The sequence below is a fragment of the Nannospalax galili genome, unplaced genomic scaffold (genome assembly GCF_000622305.1).
Source record: "Nannospalax galili isolate Female #2095 unplaced genomic scaffold, S.galili_v1.0 scaffold263, whole genome shotgun sequence".
NCBI lineage: Eukaryota > Metazoa > Chordata > Mammalia > Rodentia > Spalacidae > Nannospalax > Nannospalax galili.
Window position 1 is genome coordinate 1914159 of NW_008350402.1, and position 24189 is coordinate 1938347.

The window sequence follows — 24189 nt, forward strand, 5'->3', positions numbered from 1 at the left end:
ACAGGTTTCAGAAAGTTGGCCCATTCTGCTGATGAATATATAAAGTCCTCCTGACAAAGGGACTCAGAAAGGTACCACTGCTTGTTGTCTGAAGGGCTCTGGCTAGGTGCTTGAGGAGTTGCACCAATAAACTTTTCAAATGGGATATAAAGAATAAAATTAATGAGGAGCAAAGGAGTTCTGAGAGATGGATCATCCCTGCTTCCTCCTCGAGGCTAATCTGGTGGTGAGAGGAGGGTCTGGGAGGAGGCTTTGTGATGAAAATGTTCTTCCTATGAAATTGAAGGGAGAACAGCCTTGTCGCCCTCGCAGCTGTATGTGGCACTGGCTTCTGGGAAGCCGGGGATATTAATTAGCACTGCTTTGGATTAAACTCTCCCAACCATGTCGGATGGTACGATTTTTCTCTTTGTGAGCTTGACACAGGGTGGCAAGGAGAAGCCTGCCTGGGTTTCTCAGCCTCCTATTACACCAAACTTGTCTTTTATTTGGGGATCAAATCTTCTTTTCTGGAAATGAAAATGAGATATTTTGGAGGTTTTCAGGGCAGTTGCATAGAGAGGCAGTTTTGTTCGACTAACACAGGGATTGGAAACGGTTCTCAGTTGCCTCTGGCTTGATAGCTTTTGTTTGTGTGAAGCTTGTTTCTAGCCAGCACATTTATGTTATTTGAGCTTTGATTTGTAGGAAAGTGATGAAGGGAATAAAATCAGAAAGTTAAATTAACGTATGTGCACAAGGCATACTCTAAAATCAAACTCAAACTGGGCCTTCAGGAGAAGTGCATTTGTTTACATGTACAGTCTCAAGGCAAACAATTTGCTTGTTTAAGTAAATTATAGATATTGCCCTGAAAATGATAATTATGCTTTGTTTCCTGTTCTGTGCTGCAAGCTTCATGGAATTAACACATAACTGCAAAATGCAAACAGTTCTGTAATGAAAAGCAGAGGCTCTTAAATAAACTTAACCTTGACGAAAGGCACAGGAGCAGGCACACCATTGCCACTCTGTAACTTTTTCTCTTTAATATCAGTTGGAATTTGGCATTCTCCAGAATAGTTAAAACCAGAGGCCAGCATCTTGCCTTCCATCAGCATCTTGCCTTTCTAAAAGCCAGCATGTCACATTCAGTAAAGAACAGAGAACACTTGAGTCAACCAACAGGCAGGTGCCCAGCTTTTTCTGAAAGATGCTAAGAATACCATACCTTTCTTTCTCTGTTGTTCCCAGGAATGTTAAGATTAATTGTCGATGCTGACATTGATCTACACATGCCTGTGCTCTGAGTTTATCGTATAGGAGTATGATGGTTTGAATGAGAATGTCCCCCATAGGCTCCAAGTATTTGGACATTTTTGTCGCCAGTTGGTGGCACTGTTTTGGGAGGTCTTAGAGGGTGTGGCCGGGCTGGAGGAAGCATGTGACTGGGAGCAGGCTTAGAGAGCTCTTAAGCCTTGCTGGATATCCTGAAACTTCCTGTGCCTGTGCTTCCTGTGTATCCTGTGCTTCCTGTGACTGTTTGAAGATGTGAGAGCTTAGCTTCTGTTCCTTCTCCAGCCACCTCTGCTGCCCTGCCTTCCCACCATAATGGACTGACTCTTGCCCCTTTGGAACTGTAAGCTAAATAAACTTTTCCTTTTATAAGTTCCCTTGGTCATGGTGCTTCTATCACAGCAACAGAAAAGTAACTAATACAGTAATCTTTCTGAGGTTTGGGGATATACCTTAGTGGTATATAGGGCCTCAGGTTCAATCCCAAGCACTACAAACAAACAAATCACATAGGAACTATCTATTTCAATAGGAAGGATAAAGGGGATCTGGAAAGATGACTCTTTGGTTAAGAGTGCTTACTGCTCTTGCAGAGGACCTAGGTTCAGTTCCCAGGATCCACATGGGGCAGCTCACAACCACCTGTAACTTCCGTTCCAGGATATCTGACACCCTCTCCTGGCCTCCATGTACCATTGTACACATGTGGTATATATGTTTACCTTTGTGGCTTAGGGAATCTTTAGTGACAAAGAGGGAAGTCCCCTTTAAGGCAGCCTGCACTTGCCTTTGCAGAGAATCACCCATGAGAAAGCTCTTTCTTACAGGGAGCAAGGAGGGACAGATAGTGGCCTTTTGCCTTGAGAGGGATGTTGTGGAGAAAAAGTACATGCTTGGTTCCACTCTGTAAAGTAGGTCTGGGGGAGACGGTCATGGGGAGGGGCATCTGGTCAACCTCTACTCCCACCCTGCCTCTACTCTGATACTTCTCTATTAGGAAGGAAGTGTTTTCTTTTTTAAAATTTTATTTTTTAAAATAATTTTATTATGTTTTATTTGATGTGTATGAGTGCATTGCCTGAATGTTAAGTGCACCCGTGTTGTGCAATGCCCACAGAGGCCAGAAGAGGGCATCAGATTCCCTAGAACTGGAGTTACAGTCGGTTGTTAGCCACCATGTAGTCATGGAAATTGAATCTGGGTCCTCTGCAAAAGCAGCCAGTGTTCTTAACCACTGAGCCAGCTCTCAAGTCCCAGGAGTGTTTTCCTATTGCCTCTTCATGGCCCCAGGATAAAGCTTCCTCTCTTCCCCATAGCTTCAAAGTATGGCCTCTTGGGATGGTCCCCCTCTTCCCATGCCAGGTGCCTAAGGATGCAGCCCTCCTTTTTCATTCCCCACTCAGGCCCCATGGTAGATAAGACTGCATTTCCTTGGGAGGAATAAGCCTCCTTGCTCCCATGACCAGCCCTGTAGCTAGGCCCCACCTGACTGCCTAGAGATGGAGCCTTGTTTCTGGAACTTTCCTCCTTCTCCACATAAGAACCTGATGCTAACTGATCATCACACAGAGCTGGAGCAGGCCCAGGCCTCTAGGGAGAGGAAATCTTCCTCCCCTCCCCACAAAGCTTAGCCCTACAGACTGACTCCTCAGGAGGCCCTGGCTGTGGGTGCCAGTTCTCAAAATGCTCCAAGGCTCCAAGCCTTGTCAGGATAGGAAGGATGTGGGAGAACCTTCTTGTCTGTGTTTGTAGACACTTGTGAGCTTGCCGATAGCATACTGGTTAAGGGAAGAAGGAAATGAATGCTTATTCATTTTTATCACATGCATAATCACTTTGCGTTTCTAATGAATTTGGAGTGTGCTCTGGGTTGCTTGTGAGAACAGTATGAAGGAGCTAGGTGAGGAGGCTGCCAAGAAAGAACAAGTGCCTAAGCTCCAGCCAGAGATGGGGTCCAGACGGGGCCCTGTGGATCAGGTAGGGAGATACCAGCTTGAGGGGGCCCAGAGGACATTGGTTGGAACTGGAGTGGAAAGAGCACATCCAAGCCTTCCCGAAGGCCAGGCCTCTAGGGGCCTGCTCAGGATGCCCATCACCACGAGAGTGTCAGCTTCATAGGAAGGCACTATGTCTCCCTTACCTTTGTGGCAGCAGCTCCCGGCCCAACGCCCAACTCTAAAAAGAGGTGCTACAAATGCCTGTGGCACCACATGAACTGGGACAGGTACCGGCTCTGCCAGTGCTACCAGAGGGGCTTCAGGGGGTCACAGAGAGGATTTCCCAAAGCTGGCTCTGTGTGGCAGTGGAGTTCCCTGCCACCAAGACAATGATTTGGTGAGATGTGAGAATCAGAAATCAGAGTCTGATCTTTGGGCCGTGAGACTTGGGGCTTACCCAAATTCTATCAAAACCAGGAGAAGAAAAGGGTCTTTCCGTTAGTCATTGCTGGAAGTTTCTCTGGGATAGTAACTAAGCTATCTGAACTCAATGTCCTTCCTGGGGTGTCCCTGCCTTTCCATACCACATGGGAGACTTGTGGCGTGTGCTGGGGGTTGGGGGAGCAGACTGGACTGGGGGGAGATGAGTCATGAAACCTTATATATACCTTCTTGGAAGCCTCTTGCTTCTGCTCCAAAATGTCTTGACTCAAACATGGTCACAGCCCTGGAAAACCAAATAGAGTCTCTGCCATGCCTCTGCTCATCCTTCCATGTTGAAAGCACCTTGACATCACTTACCCTGTCAGTGCACAGGGCCAAACTAGTGCTTGGTAGAGATCTGTACCCAGAGGTGTTTTAGGAACACAGAGGAGGGGAAATCAGGGAGGACTTCCAGGAAGAGGGAGACTTTTCAGAACCCTTGGCAATTCTTTCCTCTAGTTAATGCTAACAGTAATACTTTATAGAAGATGGAGTACATTTTAAAGTTTTTTTTATGTATTTTTCATTTATGTGCATGAGTGTTTTGCCTGTATGTATGTAAGTGTACTATAATGCCCATGGAGGGTGGCAGGACCCCTGGAACTATAGTTACAGACTGTAAGTGCTGGGAACCAAACCAGGATCCTCTGCAAGAGCAGCCAGTGCTCTTAACCACTGAGCCATCTCACCAGTCCCAAGATGGAGTTCATTTGTACATGTTGCTCATAGTTTGCATTCAGAACACAACTTTTTCCAGTTTTGATTCTTTTTATTTGGTTAATAGAGACAGAATGCTAAAACTCTGTTGGTTTTGGTTTGTTACTTTTGAGAAAAGAATTAACCATTTATTTTGAAACAATTGTAGATTTTCATAGGATAATACAGAGGGGTGACCTGCACCTTTTTGGTTTTCCCATGATGGTATCACTTTGAAAAAACTGTAGTACAGCTGGCTGTGGTATCCTGCAGCTGTACTCCTAACACCAGGGAGGTTGAGGCAGGAGGATGGATGCCATTCCTCTGTTCCTCCCCCACCACTTTGTACACTTTGTAAGCAGTTTCGTTGAAGTACATTTTTCTGCTGTAACATTTACCCCAAGTTGTCCTTTTCAGTAGCTGTTTTAAAATGGTTTTGTTTGGTTGAGGGGGGGGTCTTTTCCTTTCTTTCTCCTTTTCTTTTATGCTTGTTTTAAACATGTCTGGCCCGGGGTAGGGGGGACAGAGAGAGGCCTTCCAGGACATTATCATTCTCTCCTATCTTTTTTTGACCTTTCAGGACATGTCTTGTATTCCCAAATTACAGTTGAGGAAAGAAGCTGGGAAAGGAGGTTTTGTGGCTCAGTTTCACCGGGCAGGAACTTAGCTGAAGCCTTCTGCTGGCCTGGAGCTGGAATGCTGGTGTGACTCAATCTTTCCCTCAGGCCTATTGGTGAAGTCTTCTCTGATTCCGCCTCTGCCTCTGGGGCTCAGAGCAGGCACTGAGCTGGCATGAGCACACCTGGGCTCCCCTCCTGAGTTTTTTCCTGCATCTGCTCACACTCCAGGATTCCAAGGACATAACAGACCTGCAATGACATTGATAACAGGGAAGTGCCAGGCAGGGGAGAGGTCTAATGCCTCCTGTGTTTGGAGCCCCACAGTCCCTGAAGGTTCAGGGGAAGGGGTAGCCCTTGTGGAGCACCACAGACACAGGGAAGAGGAGATTAAGAGCAAATTCCTGGTTTTCCTTGGCCTCTTAGATGGTCTCATTATGCCACAGGTGTTTGGGGACCACTGAAGAGACCTGGTGTGTTATTTTTCTCTTTGCTGTGACTAGATACCTGATAAATAGCAACATAAGGGGGGATGGGTTCATTCAAATGGAGTTCATAGGCATGTGTGGTGGGGAAGGCATGGTGGCAGGAGGGAGAGGTGGCTGGCTGCACTGAGTCCTCAGTCAGGAAGCAGAAAGGTGAACACTGGTGCTCAGCTCCTTTCCCCTCTTCCCTTTCTGTTCAGTCTGGGACCCCAGCATATAGATGGTGCTGCCCACATTCAGGGTTAAACCTCTCTGGAAATACCTTCACAGATATGCTCAGAGGTGTGTCTCCTAGGTGATGCCAATCTATCCAGGTTGACATGTAGATTAACTGTCACAGCTAGCAAGAGAGGCACACGTGGAATATGTGTTAACTGGGTATTTTGACTTTGAGGAGACTTGCTAAGTCTAATCAGCTTTAAGCATCCCTCACCCAGACCAGCACTTATAGACTCACTCAAGTCTTAATTCATCCATATGTCTGTCCCGACCTCCCCATTTTTAACAATTTTGTTAAAGTATAAGTTTTCTACCATAACATTTACTCATGGTGAGTGTGCAGTTTTAGTAAATTTAGCCTTTGCCAAGGTCTGCACTTTTTTTTTTTTTTTTGGTCTTTTTGAGACAGGGTCTCCCTGTAGCCCCAGCAGTCCTGGAACTCACTGTGTAGACCAGGCTGGCCTTGAACTCACAGAGATCCGCCTGCCTCTGCCTCCCAAGTGCTGGGATTAAAGGCGTGCGCCACCACGCCCAGCTAAGGTCTGTGCTTTTAACTATTCCATTTCCCCAGAAATATCTTTGTGCTGGTTCACAGTAAATCCTTAGACCCTGCCTCCTCCTTCCCTGCCCCAGACAGGCACTGCTCTGCTTTCTGTGGAGATCTCGTCTACCTGGCTTCTTTCACTTAGCAGAATGCTTTGGCCATTCCCAGTGGGGACGCCCTCCAGCACTTCACCCCGTGTACTGTTGAGCAGGATTCCATGCAGAAATGGAGCATACTGTGCTCAGTGGAAGAGTATTTCGAAGAAACAAACTCCAGACATCTTATCACTTCACCCACTAATACTTTGAAACAAATCTTCTCAAGATTTCCTTAAAAGACACTAAACAAAGCATACATATTATGAATCATACCTGCCAAGTTAGCAAATTCCTTGATGCTATAGGGTACCATTGGGCCATTGCCTGCCAGGATTTTTTCTTTACAATTATACATTTTACAGTTGTCTGAACTGGGGTGCATATTGAATTAATTGACTTATCTCCAAGTCTCCTTTAGCCTTGCCTCTCTTTCTTACCTTGGAATTCATTTATTAAAAAAAGAAATTGTATTTTGTCTTATGGGCCAATGACAGAGACAGAGTGTCAGCAGTGTAAAGGACTTAAAAATCATAGAGTGAAAGTCCCCAGAGGGAAGTCTTGGGGGAAGAAGCCTCACTTCCCCAGGCTTAGCCCTCTCCTCCTCTAGTTTCCAGACTCCTCTGGGTAGGTGTGGAGGTGAGCAGGTGTCTGGTTCTTTAGGATGGGAGTGGGTGTCCTGTCTTGGATGGCCTCCCAAGGGCCATCTGAGGCCCAGAGGCCCCTGGCAGGTGACAGGGAAGTCCCCTGACCACAGCCTTACCTCCATGCCATGCCCTGCTTCGTGCTGCCCAACTTCTCATGTGTCTGTTTCTTCTCTCCTCCATGCTATGGCAGTGGTGCCCCGTGCTGATGAGACAATACTTGGTGCAGCCCCAGGCAGTCCTTTTCCAGGTAATTTCCTAGGGACCCAAATGATGTCCGGTGCATACTCTCTTAGGGCCTGTGACTCCCAGTCAGTTGGTAGAATTCCTTAACCTCCTGGTACTTGTTCGCCAAAGTGCTCTCCCTCTCCCATTCCTCAGATTCTCATGAGTTCCCCAAGGCAGGCATCAAGCTAGGACTTGAATGAAAACCCCATTTCACTCTGTCTCAACTTGTGTGGCCTTTCCTTCCAGAGCTGACCTGGCTTGATGAAGGCCACGCAGGTGAGAAAGAGGCTGTGCTGGTACAAGAGCCCAGTGTGGTCACTCATAGCTGTTTCTATCATTGGGCCAAGGCTCTAAGCGACGTAAAAATGAAGGACTTGCACCTGCCCCTTCTGTTCCTTAGTGTCTTCACATTAGGTCAGATGACTGGCGTATCTCTGAAATTCTGGCATCTGAAAGAGTGAGGCTGTCCATGAAAGGAGGCTGCTGACTGTGAAGAGGGTACAGAGCTACAGCTGGCGGTGGTCATGACCTTGGGACCTTAGAGGAGCCTGTGGCTGCAGACAGAGGGAGTTTTATCCCAGCTGGTTGTGTGGGAGCGGGCAGTCTGTGAATTGCTGACTTGGGTCTCTTTCTGGGTCATGGGCAGCAGCAGGGGCTTCCCTGGGGAGGGAGCAGGAACCTGAAATGATGGCCTCAGACAGACTTCCAAGGGCTCAGAGGAGAAAATGGGCAATACAGCTGTGGTCTGTGACTGTCGGTGGCTGCGGGGTGAGTGGAATGGGGCAATATGCCCAAGGGTGTGTGACTGTGTACATCCTCCACACCCCCCTAGTCAGCCCTTGGCTTCCCAAGTAATCATAAGAAACAGAGTGGAATAGACTGGCTTTTCTGCCAGGGAATAAGCACCTGATCTCTCCTCTCTCTCTCTCTCTCTCTCTCTCTCTCTCTCTCTCACTCTCTCCTTACATCGTTCTCATCTTTCTTTTTACATGATTCTATCCCCTTCAGCCTCTAATTTTGGACTTGAGGTGGCCTGAAAAATAAACAATTATACTTGTCTAAGGCAGTCTGTAAAGAGTTTTGGTGCTACATAGAGAAAAGGGAAGATCATTACACCAGGAGCCAGTATGATGTGGTTGTGGTGGTTGAGCACTGACTGAATTTGACTGAGCATCCTGGAAGCCAAAGCGAAAGGGGATATTCAATGGTTTCTAATGTTCTAGTTGTTTAGTCTTAGGCAAATCAGCAGCTCAACCTTTTTTTTTTCTCCTGGCACTGAGTTACAAGAGGGATGAACAGGGAATTTGAATATTCTAATGGACAGTGTCTCCAGAGGTTTTTTTTAAAAAATTTTGTTTGACGGTTTTCTTTTATTGCCTTTAATAAATGTACTTCCAGATCTGGAGAGATTGTTCAGTGGTTAAGAGCACTGGCTGCTCTTACAAAGAACCTGGGTTCAATTCCAGCCCCCACATGGCAGCTCACTACTATTTAAAACTCCAGTTCCATGGGATTTGATGTCCTCTTTTGGTCTCTGAGGGCACTGCATGACATAAGTGCATTTACACACATCCAGGCACAAACTCATACACGTAAAATAAAACCAAATACAGTTAAAACAATTTTTTAATGTACTTCCCTAGGGACCTTAACTCATGTTGGACAGGAACCTTGCTTTATGGTCACCTGGTTTGATGAGAGGTACAGGTGGGAAAGGGCAGGGCAAGTTTGCCTGTCACTTGGAGCTCCTGCTCAAACACTATCTACTTAATTCGTTTGCTTGTTCTTTTTTCTGCTTTTTGAGATAGGATCTCACTGCGTACCTCAGGCTGACCTTGGACTTTAGATCCTCTTGCCTTAGCCTCTAGGTGCTAAGATTAGTAGAGACACATGCTGCCATGCCTGGCCTTCAGTAAATTCTTGGAGTCTATGGCTTATGTCATGACGCTGAACCATTCATTCATTCATTCATTCATTCATTCATTCATCTATCAGGGGGTCATAGGGATGCTCTGAGTTCTGTGTTTTCAAGACAACCCAAAGGGAGAGAGACAAACAGCCTCTCCGTACATGGAAGTGCCAGAACAGAGGTCTATGCAGAAAGCCACTTAGTGTGGTGGTGTAGTGAAGTTTCTTTGGTGGAGTGAAGCCAGGAACAGCTTCAACAAGGAGGTCACATTTAAACTGGGGCCCTGTAAACTATATAGAGTTCTCTGTGGACTGAGATGGACCTCCAAGTAGAGATGGAATGGAGCCTGGAATGTCCAAGGCGAAGCCAGTTTAGTCATGTTCCAGGAAGGCCAGAAAATCAGAGAAAACATAGTAGCCCTTAACATACCACAGGCAGCTCAAAGGTCAGACGGGAAATGATGAAACGGCCACATAGATGTCAACATCTGGCTCCTGCAGGGGCAGGGGAAGGGCTGGGCTTTCCTACCAAAGAAGAGGGTGGGCTCTAGCTAAATGGTAACAGAGGGAGGCATAGGGTACACACAGCAGCCAACGCCTCCTTTCTAAGACCCATTGTCCCCAGACCTGGGCTCTTTAGTAAGATTCCTTTTGCCTTTTAGAAACAGCAGGCTTGAGTGACTGGCATGGTTGGCCTCCCACTGCATGTGTCACCCATGCTGAAAAAACGAGACCCAACTGTGGGAGTGACTCCATGAACTTTGTCTGATACTGAATGTATTGATTAAAACAAAATCAAATAACTTCCAACTAGAAATTTAAATACATGAAGAGGCAGGAAATCTCCACTGGCTACACTTTCTACAATTCTCTCTAGGTTTTCCCTTGCAAACCCAGCTGCCAGTCATATCTGTGGTGGGCCAGGAGGCAGTGACAGGAGCTGCTGACTGTTTGCTGAGATGCTGTTGGGCTTGGAGGAACACGTGCTCATAGCTAACCATGTGTTCGTGGACTGATCCAACTGGTCTACCTTTCCACCCTCAGCTAGTGCACTACCCTACCGTGGCTCCCTTCTATCCCATCACCTCTAATCTTTCCTTCAACTATCCAGTCTGGGAGATAGAGCTTTCTCAGGCCCAGGTTAAATACAGCCTGCCCCAAGAAGCCTTTCCTGATGGCACCCCACCCCACAAAAATGAATGACTGAGTTTTTCTTCATCTTAGATGGAATTTCAAGGACTATGTATCTTCTTCTGGGAGCTTGTGAAGGGGTCTGGTCTTGTATCTTGCCTTGCACACAACAGGGCTTAGTAAGGGTGGTTCAAATGCATACTCACTGTGCTCAGGCCTCTACTAGGGAGACACAGAAAAAAGAGAAGAACTGGGACTCGGGTCTGGGCACCCAAGAAGATATGACCTTGAGAGAGACCCTTATGGAAGTATAACAGTGCCCTGAAAGCACTGATGCTTCTGGTGGGCTTTTCCTAGCAAACTAGTGGCTCAGGCCATGGTCAGTCCTGCTATAGGGAGGCAGTCTAGACAATGCCCTTTCCCCAGCATCTTCCTGCCACATAGAATGCAGGCATGTTTTTCAAATGCTGCTGTTTGTAACCTGTCTCTATCCACTGACATGTGACCCATGATTCATAAAATAGGACTTGCCTTTTCTAGGTTTCTGTTATATTCATTCTAAGTTCATTAACAATCAGAGTTGGGCATGTAGCTCAGTTGGTGGATTGCCTGCCTAGAATGCATGAAGCCTTGAGTTCAGTCCTCTGTACCATAGAAAACTGGATGTTCTGGCCCATGCCTGTAATCCTAGCATTGGGGAAGTGGAGACAAGAGGATCAGAAGTTCAAGGTCATTTTCGGCTATATAGTGAGTTGGAAGCCAGCCTAGGCAACCTGAGACTCTATCTCAAAACAAAAAAAAAAAAACAAAAATCCACTAAAAGAAAACAAAAACTTAACTTTTATTAACAAATGGTTGGAACTAGAAGGATGGCTTCATCACTGTTGTGGGTCCACAGTGGGAGAATCGTTAGGGTAATTATCAAGATGCTGGGGTGAGACGGACCCAGGTTTGAATTCTGGCTATGGCATCTGGACGCTGTGTGGCTTTAGGCAAGCCACTTTCCTTCTACGATAGAAGTCTAAGGTTTCTTCAGTGGGCAGATGGGATATCAGAGCCCATTTCATGGGCTGAACTTGAGACTGAGAAGGGAAGTCACAGATGAAGTCCTAGAACACAGTTAGGGCCTGTGATGCTATTTCCCAGGCACCACTTGGCAAGACCAACAGGTGGAGTGGGACATGCGGCTCCTGGGGAGTGGTAATCAGGAAGACTTCCCAGAGAAGGAGGCACTGAGATGGGGCAAGAGGATGACTGAGACTGGCTTCTGTGGTTGTGTGAGCATCCCAGGACAAAAAGAAAGCCTTCATTCCCTCTCCCACGAAAGCCAAACTTGTGCCCAGGACTTTTGACAGGACTTAGAGCTGACCACATCAAGTGTCTTTGCTTTTTGCATTTAGGTCTCTAATCCACCTGGGATTGATTTTTGTGTCTGGGGTAAAGATCCAATTTTTTCCTTCCCTCCATTTCTGAATGGATAACCAGTTGCCCCCGCACTGGTTATTAAGGAGCCCATCCTTCCCTGCTGATTTGTACACCTCCTTGCTCATATATCAAGGTTCCATATGTGCACGGATCGCTTTCTGGCCTGGATTCTGTTTCATTGGTCTATTTATCTGTCCCTGTGCCAATACCACACTGCTAATTATTGCAGCTTTCTAGTGGTCCCTGGTACAGGTAGACCTGGCCCCCAGCCTGTCTTATCCCTTGGAAGTACCCAGGCTTGCTATGGGGCTGGGAGTTCTTTGCTACATGTTTTGTAATCAATCTCTGCTAGAAAATGATTGATAAGCCCAGGAGGCTCAGGCTGAGCTGTCCTCAGTGAGCAGCATCTCAGAACACCTGCGCCTGCAGTCCCTCTCAATCCCCTGCCACCATCAGCCCCAGTTGGCAGTGAAGCTTCTGGGAAGTACTTTCTGGTTTTCAGAGATGAGTACCGGCTGACTGCCTGAGTCTGAGTCCCCTCTGCCCACCCATACCCTCTGGCTCTTCTAGTTTCCAGTGGCTCAGTCTTCAGCAGCCTCTCTGTCCCGCCCTGCCAAGTACATCACCCTGGACAGACAGTGATGTGCCCTCCTTTGGCAAGGCCAGGTTTGTACTTAGAATTTAGTCTGTCCTGGAATGGACGGAACCAGGCTGGTATCTTTTCTCTGGGAGCCATTCTGTAATGGCTTTGATGACAGGAAATGACTCATCGAAAGCCTGGATTCATGACTGGTTTAAAGAAGGGGCGTGACTCACAGCTCAGTGTGTTTGGTTGGTATGGGTTTGATAGATCTCATATTTGTACCTGGAGCATTCAGCAAACAGGTTTATATGCTTCCAGAATCTAAAATCACTCAGTTAGCTCAGTGTACTAAGATAGGGTGGGAATTTGTGGTGACTAAGCCCCTAAACTGGGATTCTGCCTGGTCTACTGTAGATGTAGGCTTTTTCCCCGTGGACCTCAGCTTGCCTACCTGTGAAATGTGAGTCTGGACTGAGTGATCCCCCAGGATCTTTTAAATACTTGTTTCTGCTATTCTGTCCTGTGGTTTGAGAGCCCAGAAATCAGAAACCATCCTGCCCTGACCTTGACAGGAAGACTGCTGGTTGCTCGACTGACCCCTTCCCTGGTCACTGGGGCTGAGCAGAGCCTGAAGGACACAGAGTCAGGTTTGACTTCTTGATACTGTGGGGACTCCTGTCCATTTCTTCACTTGGGAACAGTGGTGGACACGTGTCATTCTATTGAGCTGGTCTTCCCTTTCAACCCAGATTTCCCAAGCCCTCTGCAGGCACAGCATGGCGGTGCATCTGATTGGGGTGCTTTCAGGCTCCAGGCTGAGATGTCTGCTTCTTATTTCAGACCACTGAATACTCAGCCATGGCCTCACTGGCTGGAGGACTGGATGACATGAAAGCCAACCTGACTAGCCCCACCCCTGCGGACATTGGGAGCAGTGTGCCAGGCCCGCAGTCCTACCCCATTGTTACAGGTGAGCACACCTGGTTGTTGGGGACTTGGGGGTGGTGGAGGAGAACAAGAGAGAATGTGCAGAGGTGGGAAGAAGGTTTCGATGCTTTGGGGCATGATTGGCTGTCACTGCTTTAATAAAGTTATGAGGTCCTGGCTCAGTCAGGCTGGGGTCACAGGTCGTGGCTGAAGTACGGTATAGCTGCATGCTGCTCCAGTAAAGCCAGAGGGGAATAAATGCTGGAAGAGGCAAGAAAGCTCCTGTCAGAGGGGCTCTGTGGTGGGCCAAGGCACTCAAAGGGCTGGGATTTCTCCCTTCCACTCCCATAAGCAGGCAAAATCTACTGGTTGGCATTAGCTTGCAAGTCATCACTGGCATTTCAAGTTTCTAGGCAGAGGCAGATACACACACACACACACACACACACACACACACACACACACACGGGGGGGGGCGTGGGGAGTGCTGCTAGTAGCGTGCACGACACCTCTCTCACTTCTAGTTTCTAGACAGAGGCAGATACACACACACACACACACACACACACACACACACACACGGGGGGGGGCGTGGGGAGTGCTGGTTGTACGCTAAGCAGCTGTCTTTCTGGCTGTCCTATAACCAGCCTCAGTTGTAAAGACCACGAGTACAGGCCCTCAGGCTGGGGTTCAGCTTTGCAGCAGCCCACCTGCCTGGCATATTCCAGGCCTGAATTCCACCCCCAGTATGGGTATCCACCCCTTTCGGATTCGAAGCTGCCATGTGCTAGCTGTGTGGTCTCTGGTGAGCTGTATCAGATGGCTATAGCACAGGGCTGTTTCAGGGATGACTGGGTTCCCACATGCAAAGTGCTTATACTCTTGCCTAGTACAAAGTAAGCACCCAGCAAATGTGAGGTTGTGACTCCTCTCAAAGCCTTCTAGTGTAGCTGGTTACTGTGGGAATCACTGCTGCAGAGGGAGCCCCTCTCCAGACCCAGCAATGTTGGGCACAGTGGAGCCCCAGGATAGTCTCAGCAACCAGCTCTGAGAGGGCATCCCACTTGGCAGGCAGAGGCCTTCTGGAATATCACACATGCAGACAGTGGGACCTGGTGGACCACACTTGGGTTGGCTCCTGGGCTTCAGCCAGAGATGGCAGGATATTCTATAGACTGATAGATAGGACCCAAAAGTAGCAACAGAGCCAAGGGGTTCTCAGACACACAGGTGGGATGTGGGGGCATTAGGAAAGCCAAGAGTTGAACTTGGCTTAAAACATGAGCAGGAGAGATGGATGAGGCAGGATCTGGGGCCCTGAGGTCCCTCAGTGACAAGGCCTGTCTCTGAAACTAGAACTGCAGGGTCAGCACTAGGGCTTGGCCTAAAGCAGCTAAGCCCTGTTTGCAGGTCTGGGTACTGCATGGGGGTCAGACAGAGCAAGAGTGACTTGGTCCCCTGTCCATCTAAGATGGGGCACAGCCTACAGTTAACTGAGTCTTAGCAGGAAGGTGTGAGAAAGGGGTTGCCAGACAGAGAGTACCTTACTGACATTCAGAGGGTTCTCTTACTGACATCACAAGTGTTCCCTGAAGTCCTCTGCTGGTGTCACCAGGGTGCATGGCGAGACCCCTGACATTCTCCCATTTCCCATTTTACAGTGGAGAAGTCAAGCTCAGACTTGCTCACTGTATGGAGTAAGGGACAGAGTTTGTGCTATCCTTAGTCTTCTGGGTCCTAAGTAGTTGTTCTTGTCAGGGAACTAGAGATAATTAGGGAGGCTTGGGGAGAGGAGTGGAGCCATCCTGGACTGGCTCAGACTTAGTTGCTGTCCCTTGATTGAGTGTTTACTGAATCCCAGGCCCTGTGCTAGTATCTCAGGCGAACCCTGGAGGTGGCTACTGTTGTCATCTTGTCCATTGTGTGTGCAAAGAAACAGACTGTGGTGATTAAGATTGCTGCCTGATGGGGCTGGAGAGATGGCTCAGCAGTTAAGAACACTGATTGTTCCTGCAGAAGACCCAAGTTTGAATCCCAGCACCTACATAGCAGCTAACAACTGTCCGTAACTCCAGTCCAGGGGATTTGACAGCCTCTTCTGACCTCCGCGGGCATTGCATGACATGGGTACACTTACCTACATGCAGGCAATACACACATACACATAAAATAAAAATGTATAAATTTTAAAAAAAGATTGCTGCTTGAGATCACAGCCAACGCATGGCAGTGCCACATTCAAACAGTAGGGCATGTGCTGCTGTCACTACCATGCAGTCAGGGAGCCCATCCCCATCTGACACTTCATTGTGTCTGCTTTTGGATGCTCTTCTGAGTCATAGTTTCTCAGGGTCCTTGTGATGATCAAATGAGATCTAAAAGGAGACCACACTTCGGGGGGAGAGGGGACAGCATTTCGGAAACAGGTTTAGGCAGATCCTAAGAAGAGTTCACATCCATTTGGGCACATGCTTATTTACATAACCAAGACTGAGGCTAAGATTCTTGTCTATGGGAGTGGGAAGCAGGTGGCTAGCTAACCAAGGCTATTCTACCCCACAGATAACTTTAGTTGGACCTCATGGAGCTTTTAGACGTTTTGAGCCAACACTTAAAAAAATAAAAATACAGATTTCTGACTTCTCTTGAAAAACCAGAAGAGCTGACTGTACTGGGCCATAGTCCTACAGACTTTGGTAGGTTGGGGCTCAGTAGCAGCAACCCCTCGGGCCTCAATGGTCCCCGACCATGAGAGATCATGTATCTTAGAAGCCTGCCTTGTGTGAGTCTACATCCATGATCCACAAATTTGGGTGCCTTGAGATCCCCTAGAGCCTCAGAAGACTCTGTGTGGACTGGGTTTTCAGGTAAACTTTTGACTGAAGATCTGATTATATTTTGATTTCTCCATTTTAAAGTCACATTATAGAGCAGGAAAAGAGTATAAATACCCCTGGCCAAAGTTGGAGTTATGCTTAGTCTTGAAATGCTAGAGATTTTAGAGCAGGGCATGGCAGTACACACCTGTATCCTAGAACTCAGGAGAGTGAGCTAGAGGATCAGGAATTGGAGGCTAGCCTGAGCTACATAGTTAGACCCAGCTTCAAGACACAAAAACAAGCATTCAAAACAGAAGACATTCTAATTGGCATTCTTGTAAATACAAATAATAGTTAGCATAAGAGAATAGTAAGTCCCTCAACAACAAAAATGTATACAATACCTAAGAATAAACTTCACCTTAAAACTACACTAAGGAACATGAAAGAATAAATGGAGAGATGTTTATCCCTAGGCTGAATATTGTAAAGACATCAGCTCCCACTAAGTAACCTATTACTTTAAAGCAATCCCAAATAAAATACCCAATCCTTGGTAAATAAACATTCTAAGATAGCTAGTAAAGTTCTGAAGAAAAGAAATGAGTAGCCAGCCTCAGTCGTTTAAATACATATGGTAAGAGCTGGGCATGATAGCACACACCTTTGATCCCAGCACTCAGAGGCAGAGGCAGGAGAATCTCTGTGATTTCAAGGCCAGCCTGGTCTACACAGCAAGTTCCAAATCAGCCAGGGCTATTCAGTAAGACCCTGTCTCAGAAAAAAAAATAACATTTGATAAATTTAAAGAAAGTTTCAGACTCATGCTCCAGGATTGAGAGTCTGGAAATCGATCTTAATATATGTGGTTGACCGACTACCTCCTTATCTATATAGAAACAAATAGACTGTGACATAATAGATATGCTAATTTGCCAGATTTAGTCTTTATGCATTGTTATGTATATACATATATATATAAATATCACAATGTACCCCATAGACATGTACATTATATATCATTTAAAAATAAATTCCAAGTTGGCCAAAGCTCTAAATGTGAAAAATGAAACCATAATAAACCAGGAGAAAAAAATCAAAAGGGAATTTTTATAATCTTAGAGTAGAGAAGGCCCTGTGAGTTCCAGGACAGCTGGGGCTACAGGGAGACCCTGTCTCAAAAAAAACAAAAAACAAAAAAACAAAAAACAAAAAAACGAAAAAAACATTTCAATGAACTGGAGAGATGGATCAGTGGTTATGAGCATAGACTGCTCTTACAAAGAACCCAGGTTTGATTCCTAGCACCCACATGGCAGCTAACAACCATCCCTAATTCCAGTTCCAAGGGATCTATGATGCCTCCTTCAGACCTCTTTGAGCATTGCATGACACAGTACACTTACACACATGCAGGCAATACACTCATACACATAAAATAAAAATAATAATAAATAAAATTGTAAGAAAAATAGGTTCCAAGAGGCTAGAGAGATGGCTCTGAGGTTAAAAGTGTTTGCTGCTCTTCCAGAGGACCCAAGTTCAAGTCTCTACACTCACACTGGGTGGCTTACTATTACTTGTAACTCCAGCTTCAGGATGAGCCAGTTCCTGTGGCCTCCACTAGCACCTGTACTCATGTGCACATACCCACACATATATACATACACATAATTAAAAATGACGCTTTAAAAATATATGTTCCTAATATAAAAGATTGGCAAATGTGACTTAAAAATATAAATCTCCTATGTGTATATAAAAATATTTAAAGGCAGGCCTGGCGTGGTGGGGCACGCCTTTAATCCCAGCACTCGGGAGGCAGAGGCAGGTGGATCTCTGTGAGTTCAAGGCCAGCCCGGTCTACATAGTGAGTTCCAGGACAGCTGGGGCTACAGGGAGACACTGTCTCAAAAAGACCCCCCCCCGCAAATATTTAAAGGCAAAGAATAAAATGGGGAGGGGAGAGGAATAGATGGTAAAAGTTAATTTTCTTTATCTACAAAGAGCTTAAAAATGAATAATAAAAACGCAGTAGAAAAACTAGACAAAGGAAATGAATGAGTAATTTATTAGGCAAAAATGCAGTGCCTTGGCAGCACATGAGGCGTGTGCACCTGACATTTTAAAGCTACAAATTAGAGCGATCGTGAGATGCCCAAACTAATACCATTAGCTAATTACCATTACTAATACCATTAATGTTGTAGGAAAGGGCACAAGAAAGATATTTTCATATATTGCATATAAATTGATGGAATTCTTTCTGGGGGGAAACTTGGCAATATCTATCAAGATTGTATATACATAAAACCTACCCTCTGACCCAGAACTTTTATATATATGCACTTTAAGGACCACAGACATGTTTACCTAGGTGTGCAGTGGTAATTACGTATGAACGTTATTTATAAAGGTGAACAAAGCAGCTTCTATAATAGAAACTGGCTAAGTAATTTATGACACTTTCATACAATACAATATCATGCAACCATCAAAAATAAGTAGAGGGGCTGGAGAGATGGCTCAACAGTTCAGAGTGCTTTCTGCTCTTGTAGAGGACCCTGAGTCCATTTCCCGCACTCAGGTTGTGTGGTCCACAACCCCTGTAACTCCAGCTCCAGGAGCTCCAAAGCCCTGTTCTGGTCTTTGAGGGTACTTGCACACACATGTGTACACACACACACACATACACACTTGTAAGGCAGATGCTTGTTCATGAAGGTTCAGTAAGGGCCTCTGAGCCTCTTACTCTGCTTTTTGGGACATTGAATCCCTGTGCATCAAAATGGGGTTTCCACCTTGTCCCTGTCAGAGTCTTTTTGGGATAGCAAATGTTTGCATACTCCTGTTATGTTCCTGATATTAAGTTCCAAAGAACATAGTCTGTCTTCATATCTACTTTCAGATAAAATAAAAATAAGTTCCTAATTATGAAGTAAAAGAGGAATGTGTATTTGTTAAGTACGTATTCTGAATGTCTAAACTGCAGGACATAATGACGTGGTCCAGGGCTTTCCCCAGGCACAGAACACACTTATGGAAGCTGGATGTATAGATCTGGGACTCATACTGGCTCATCCTGCCAGGTGGTTTTACCAACAGGAGAGGAACTCCTGGAAAAGTTCCAAGTAAAACAAAGTATAAGGTTGAATTCACATAATAGCTGCATTCCTAGAAAACTCAAAATATGTGAAGACTGGGGAAATAGCAAGTTCACATTTATATGGACATGAAGTTCAGTTCTAGATTCAAATGGCTGCAAACAGATTTTCACCTCCTGAATGTTTGGCAGGACCTGAGAATAGCAAAGGAGAACGAAAAAGTCACTGTGTGACGTGTTCCACTGTTCCACTGTCGGCCAATAATGCCCCTTCATCATAGAAAATCCCAAGTGTTCCAAATGCCCACCAAGAGCTGTAAGAATGCTTTGATGGGGATGCCACAGAGATGCTGAGCTCCATATCGCCTTGGGCATTCATTTACCTCCACTGATGTCAGTGGATGGCTGAAAAAGTTCCTAACTCTTTAAGGGGAGTCTGTTTTCCAGCCCATCCTGTCCTTTCCTAGCCACAAAGAGAATGGGGGAAGGGGGGTCCCTGAGCTACCCCACCCTTGCTTCCACACTCCAGGCATCCCAAGAAAGATCTCATTAGAGAATGAGTCAATTGCTCCTACCGTTTATATGCTGCATTAAATATTAAGCTAAACCCTGCTCTGCCAGCCAGTGCTACGCTTCAGAAACCTCTCAGCATCTGCAAACTTGGTGACATGGCCAGCAGGTTCCTGCACTGTCAGCAGTTTGGGCCTGTCCTGATTGGGACTAATTATCTGCAGGTGTGTCCTTGAGCCACAGGTCTGCTGATGGGTCGGCCACTGAGCCTACCTACTAGAAGATAGCAGGTGGGGAGCCAGGCTCCCAGCTTCTGCCTGCCTCACCATTGGTCAAGGAGCTAACAGTCTTGTCCCCAGCTGAGCCCACCTGACCTTTTGCCTGGGAGAACAAAGGAGTGAGGCCAGCCCAGGCTTCTTCCCTGGGGACCATACCTTTGTATCAGCAGATTGGAGTGGCAGGAGACTTAGCAAAGCTGCTTCTGGCCCAACAAGTTTTGGATGCTCTGGTGGTGGCCTGGGGGTGGCCCTTCCCTAGCGTTGCCCCCGTCAAACCACAGATGCCATTTCATGGGCGATGGAGGAACCCTCCCCCACGAGATAGAGTGACTGCCAAGTCCCCAAGTCTACCTGCTCTGACCTGCAGCATTCCTGAGGTCAGAGTTTGGAGCCTCTGTCCCACACTTGGCAGCCCAGGCAAGCACACTCCTGCCATTTTGATCTGAGCAGTAGCTGAGGGCTAGAGGAAAGAGCACCGGAACAGGAGTCAAAGGAGTAGGGTTAATCTACAGTTTGCCACCTCACTGGCCTTATCTTTTGGCAAATGCAGTATCCTTTTTTTGGGGGGGTCTTTTTGAGACAGGGTCTCCCTGTAGCCCAGCTGTCCTGGAACTCACTATGTAGACCAGGCTGGTCTTGAACTCAGGGAGATCCGCCTGCCTCTGCCTCCCGAGTGCTGGGATTAAAGGCGCGTGCCACCACGCCCGGCTCAGTATCCTTTTTAAGCCTCAGTTTTTCTAGCTATGGAATGGGAGAATGACCGTTTCTGTTGTGCCTGCCATAAGCTGTGTTTTTGTTTGTTGGTTTTTGTATTTTTGTTTTCAATTCCAGTGCTCTCACCAGGACCTTGTGCATGTTAGACAAGTGCTCTGATCTACCCCCAGCCCCTCCTTTACCTGTTGTGAGGATAAAATGTCCTTGGGAGGAGAGAATTTGAGAGGCAGCAATGGGGGTATCTGAATGTGTGGGGGTGGCTGTGGGGGGGGTTCAGGGCCCAGGACCCACTGTGGGCACTTCCCAGCCTTCCTCAGAGCAAATATCCTCACCATACACCACCAGATAGGAGGATCCCTCAGTCCAACTCCTCTTTTCACAGCCAGAGAGATGAGGCCCAGAGGGAAGCTGGGTTAGAACTAGGACTGGGGCTTTCCTACGACCCTGGCCTCCACAGCCTACTGCTGTCATTTGGTCTGATGGACATAAAAGAAACCCCAGTCACCCTCCAGAGGCATTTCTTTCCACACGTGCTTGAGAATTCATCAGGAAAGCCAGACTGCCTGAGCTTGAAGCCCAGCTTCACCGTATCTAGCTTGTTGACATCAGATGGGTTACTGCCTTCTGGCCCAAGAAGTCTCCATCTATGAACCAGGGTGATCAAATTGGCTTCTATGAGAATTATGTGAATGGCCTTGCACAGTGCTAAACATAGTGCTTGGACATGGTAAGCATTCAATGCATGGCAGCTATTAGTGTATTTCCTGGCTCTTGTACCAAAGAATCCTTGATTTCCATCTGTGGAATGTAACACAAAGACAGACAGTGTATGTAACACAATGACATTTCTCCATGTGGGGCACAATCTCTTGGGGACTCTCAAAGGGTTCCAACCCTACATAAATCCACAGAAGGAGGTTCAGGACATCAGCTGAGTATCGGAGAGACAGATACCTGGGTGCAGTCAGGGATGTTTTCTCTTATGTTTGAGGTTCCCATGTTTAACTTCAGGAATAATGACATCCGCTGTATGTCTTAGAATTGTGTGTGTGGTGTATTTGTGTTTGTTAATGTGTGTGTACACACATGTATATGCAGATGCACATGTGTGAATGCCTGAGGTTGATATGGGATGTCTTCTTTGATCGCTCTCTGCCTGATTTGTGTTGGATTTTTGAAGGTATGTAGACCAGAATGGCCTCGATCTCACAAAGATCGACCTTCTTCTGCCTCCCCAGTGCTGGGGTTAAAGGTGTACACCACCACACTACCCAGCTCCCCAACTTATTTTTCGAGATAGGGTCTTTCACTGAACCTGTAGCTTACCAATTCAGTTAAGGCAATCAGCCAGTGAGCTCCAGGGAGCTGCTACTTTAGCACTGGAAGTACAGATGAACACTACTTTCTATTTTGGTTTGAGAGAAGGGCTCATGTATCCCAGGATGACCTTGAACTTCTGATCCTCCTCTCTCCCACTCTCAAATGAGTGTTGGAATTTCAATCATGTGCTACCACACCACATTTCTATGGTGCTAAGAATCGAACTCAGGGCCTCATGCATGCTAGACCAGCACTCTACTAACTTAACTACTGCCCAGCCCCAAACAATACCTTTAAAACGCATGGGATTTATGGATCTGAATTCAGGCTCTCATGCTTGTGAGGCAGGCACGTTACCGAATGAGCCATCTCCCCAGCCCATGCCTTGAGATTCCTGAGAAACACTCAAAATCTGTACTTTGCTTTTGGCCCGTGACCCTAAGGACTTAGGCCCTTGGGGCAACCTCCAAAGGTTGGACAACCTCCTTGGGCTTTCCTGAAGAGGCTACCCCTCAGATGTGTTCTGTGGGGAACACTTCCTTTGACCCACTTTTTATGAGGCTTTTGGAGGCTCATCAGATGCAGCTAAATACCTCTTCCCTTAAAGTAGAGTCCTAAAGAATAATGAAAGAAGACTGTGAGAAATGCCTAGATGCCTGGGCTGCTGAAGGGTGCTGGGGGACATGACAGTAAAAGCCATCATAGTGTGAAGAACTGGGACCCAGTGCTTGGCCACAAGCTTCCTAGGGAAGGCACTGGGATGCTGAAGTTGCTGATATCAGTAGCTACTCTCTCTGTGGGGACCCCTGGGGACAGCCCCTACCCTCACTGGGCATGCCTGCCAGGCAGTATGAGGCAATTTACAGTCAACACAGTATGACTAGGTGGCAGGTGCTCTGAAGAAAAACAGCCAGGGGAAAAATAAGAGTCCAGGGTGAGGGGTGATGGTAAGGAGGTGGGGGTAAAGCAGAGCCTTTCCAGAAAGGTGGCATTTGGTGTGAGATTTAAATGAGAAGTTTGGGAATAAAGAGCTACCTGGTCAAAGATGTAGCCTCAGGAAATGTCCTTTAGATGTTTAAATGACTGAATGCGGTGCCTATAGGGTGGGGCCATTTCTCAGTTCCCTCTCTCTTGCCAGTTGGGCACAGCCCTTAACTCAAACCTTAAGGGTTCTTGGAAACCACACAAGTTGGGTAGCTTGACTTTACTCAGGCATGGACAGTTCCCTGTCAGGACTTGTCCCTACTTCAAAGGCAGAGAATCTTCATGTGGTAGGTAGTTGAAGTTGCCATCAGTTGGAACCATTTCTAGCCAGATACTGAGGTTCCTACAATCCAGGCTAACATCTGTGCTATGAATTCATAGAGTCAGTAACTGCCCAACATATTCCTCAGCTTGACACATGTCCTAAAGGTCCATCCGAAAAAATTTTTTAATCTGCATAACAATGTTTTTAATATTTAAAAAATTATCATTTTGAAGCTCAGAAAAGAACCCAAATGTCCATCTTGGGGAGACTGTTAATGTGAAGAAGGACCCATCTCCCCTGTGGAGAGATACACAGCTGTGGGGAAGAGCGAGGAAGCTCCTGGTGGCCTAAAGTTGAAGATCTTTGAGATGATCATTAGTCATTATTTAAGGCTGGATGGAGAAAAGTGTGTGCAAAGACTGCCTTTTGTGTAACCACACACTTGGGCAATGTGAATGCATATTTATATTTATGCAAGTTGCAGAAACTCTAGAAAGAGGTTCCAAATTTATAACCATGTTTAAGCACTAGCTATGGGAAGAGCACTTTTAATGAATACCATTTACATTTAAATTTTATTTTATTTTATCAGTGTGTGTTGGGGGGGTGGGGGCACAGCATGTATGAGTGCCACAGCATGTGTATGGAGACCAGAGGACAACTTTGTGGAGTTGGTTTTATCCTTCCAACTTCCCATGGGTTCTGTGTATTGAACTCAGGTTGCCAGGCTTGGGTAGCAAGCACTTTTACCCACTGATTTAAAAGTGTCCTAAAAATATCGGAGGCTGGAGAGATGGCCCAATGGTTAGGATCACTGACTGCTCTTGCAGAGAACCAGGGTTCAGTTCTCAACATCCACATGGTGGCTAACAATTTTCTGTAACTCCAGTTCCAGGGGATCCAATGCCCTCTTCTGGCCTCCTCAGGCATTGCACAGAACAGATGAACTTACATACATGCAGGCAAAACACTCATACACATAAAATAAAAAAATAATAA

At 46.5% G+C, this 24189-nt stretch overlaps 1 protein-coding gene across 6 annotated transcripts in view; it reads left to right on the forward strand.

Annotated features, from left to right (window-relative positions):
• The window catches only part of Pax5 (paired box 5), a 192748-nt gene that overhangs the window by 94139 nt on the left and 74420 nt on the right, over nt 1-24189 (forward strand). For all 6 annotated transcript variants that reach the window (XM_008847694.2, XM_008847697.2, XM_008847696.2 and 3 more), the window contains one exon: nt 13111-13240. In XM_008847694.2, coding sequence (XP_008845916.1) covers nt 13111-13240 — 130 coding nt within the window. The remainder of the gene's footprint in view (nt 1-13110; nt 13241-24189) is intronic.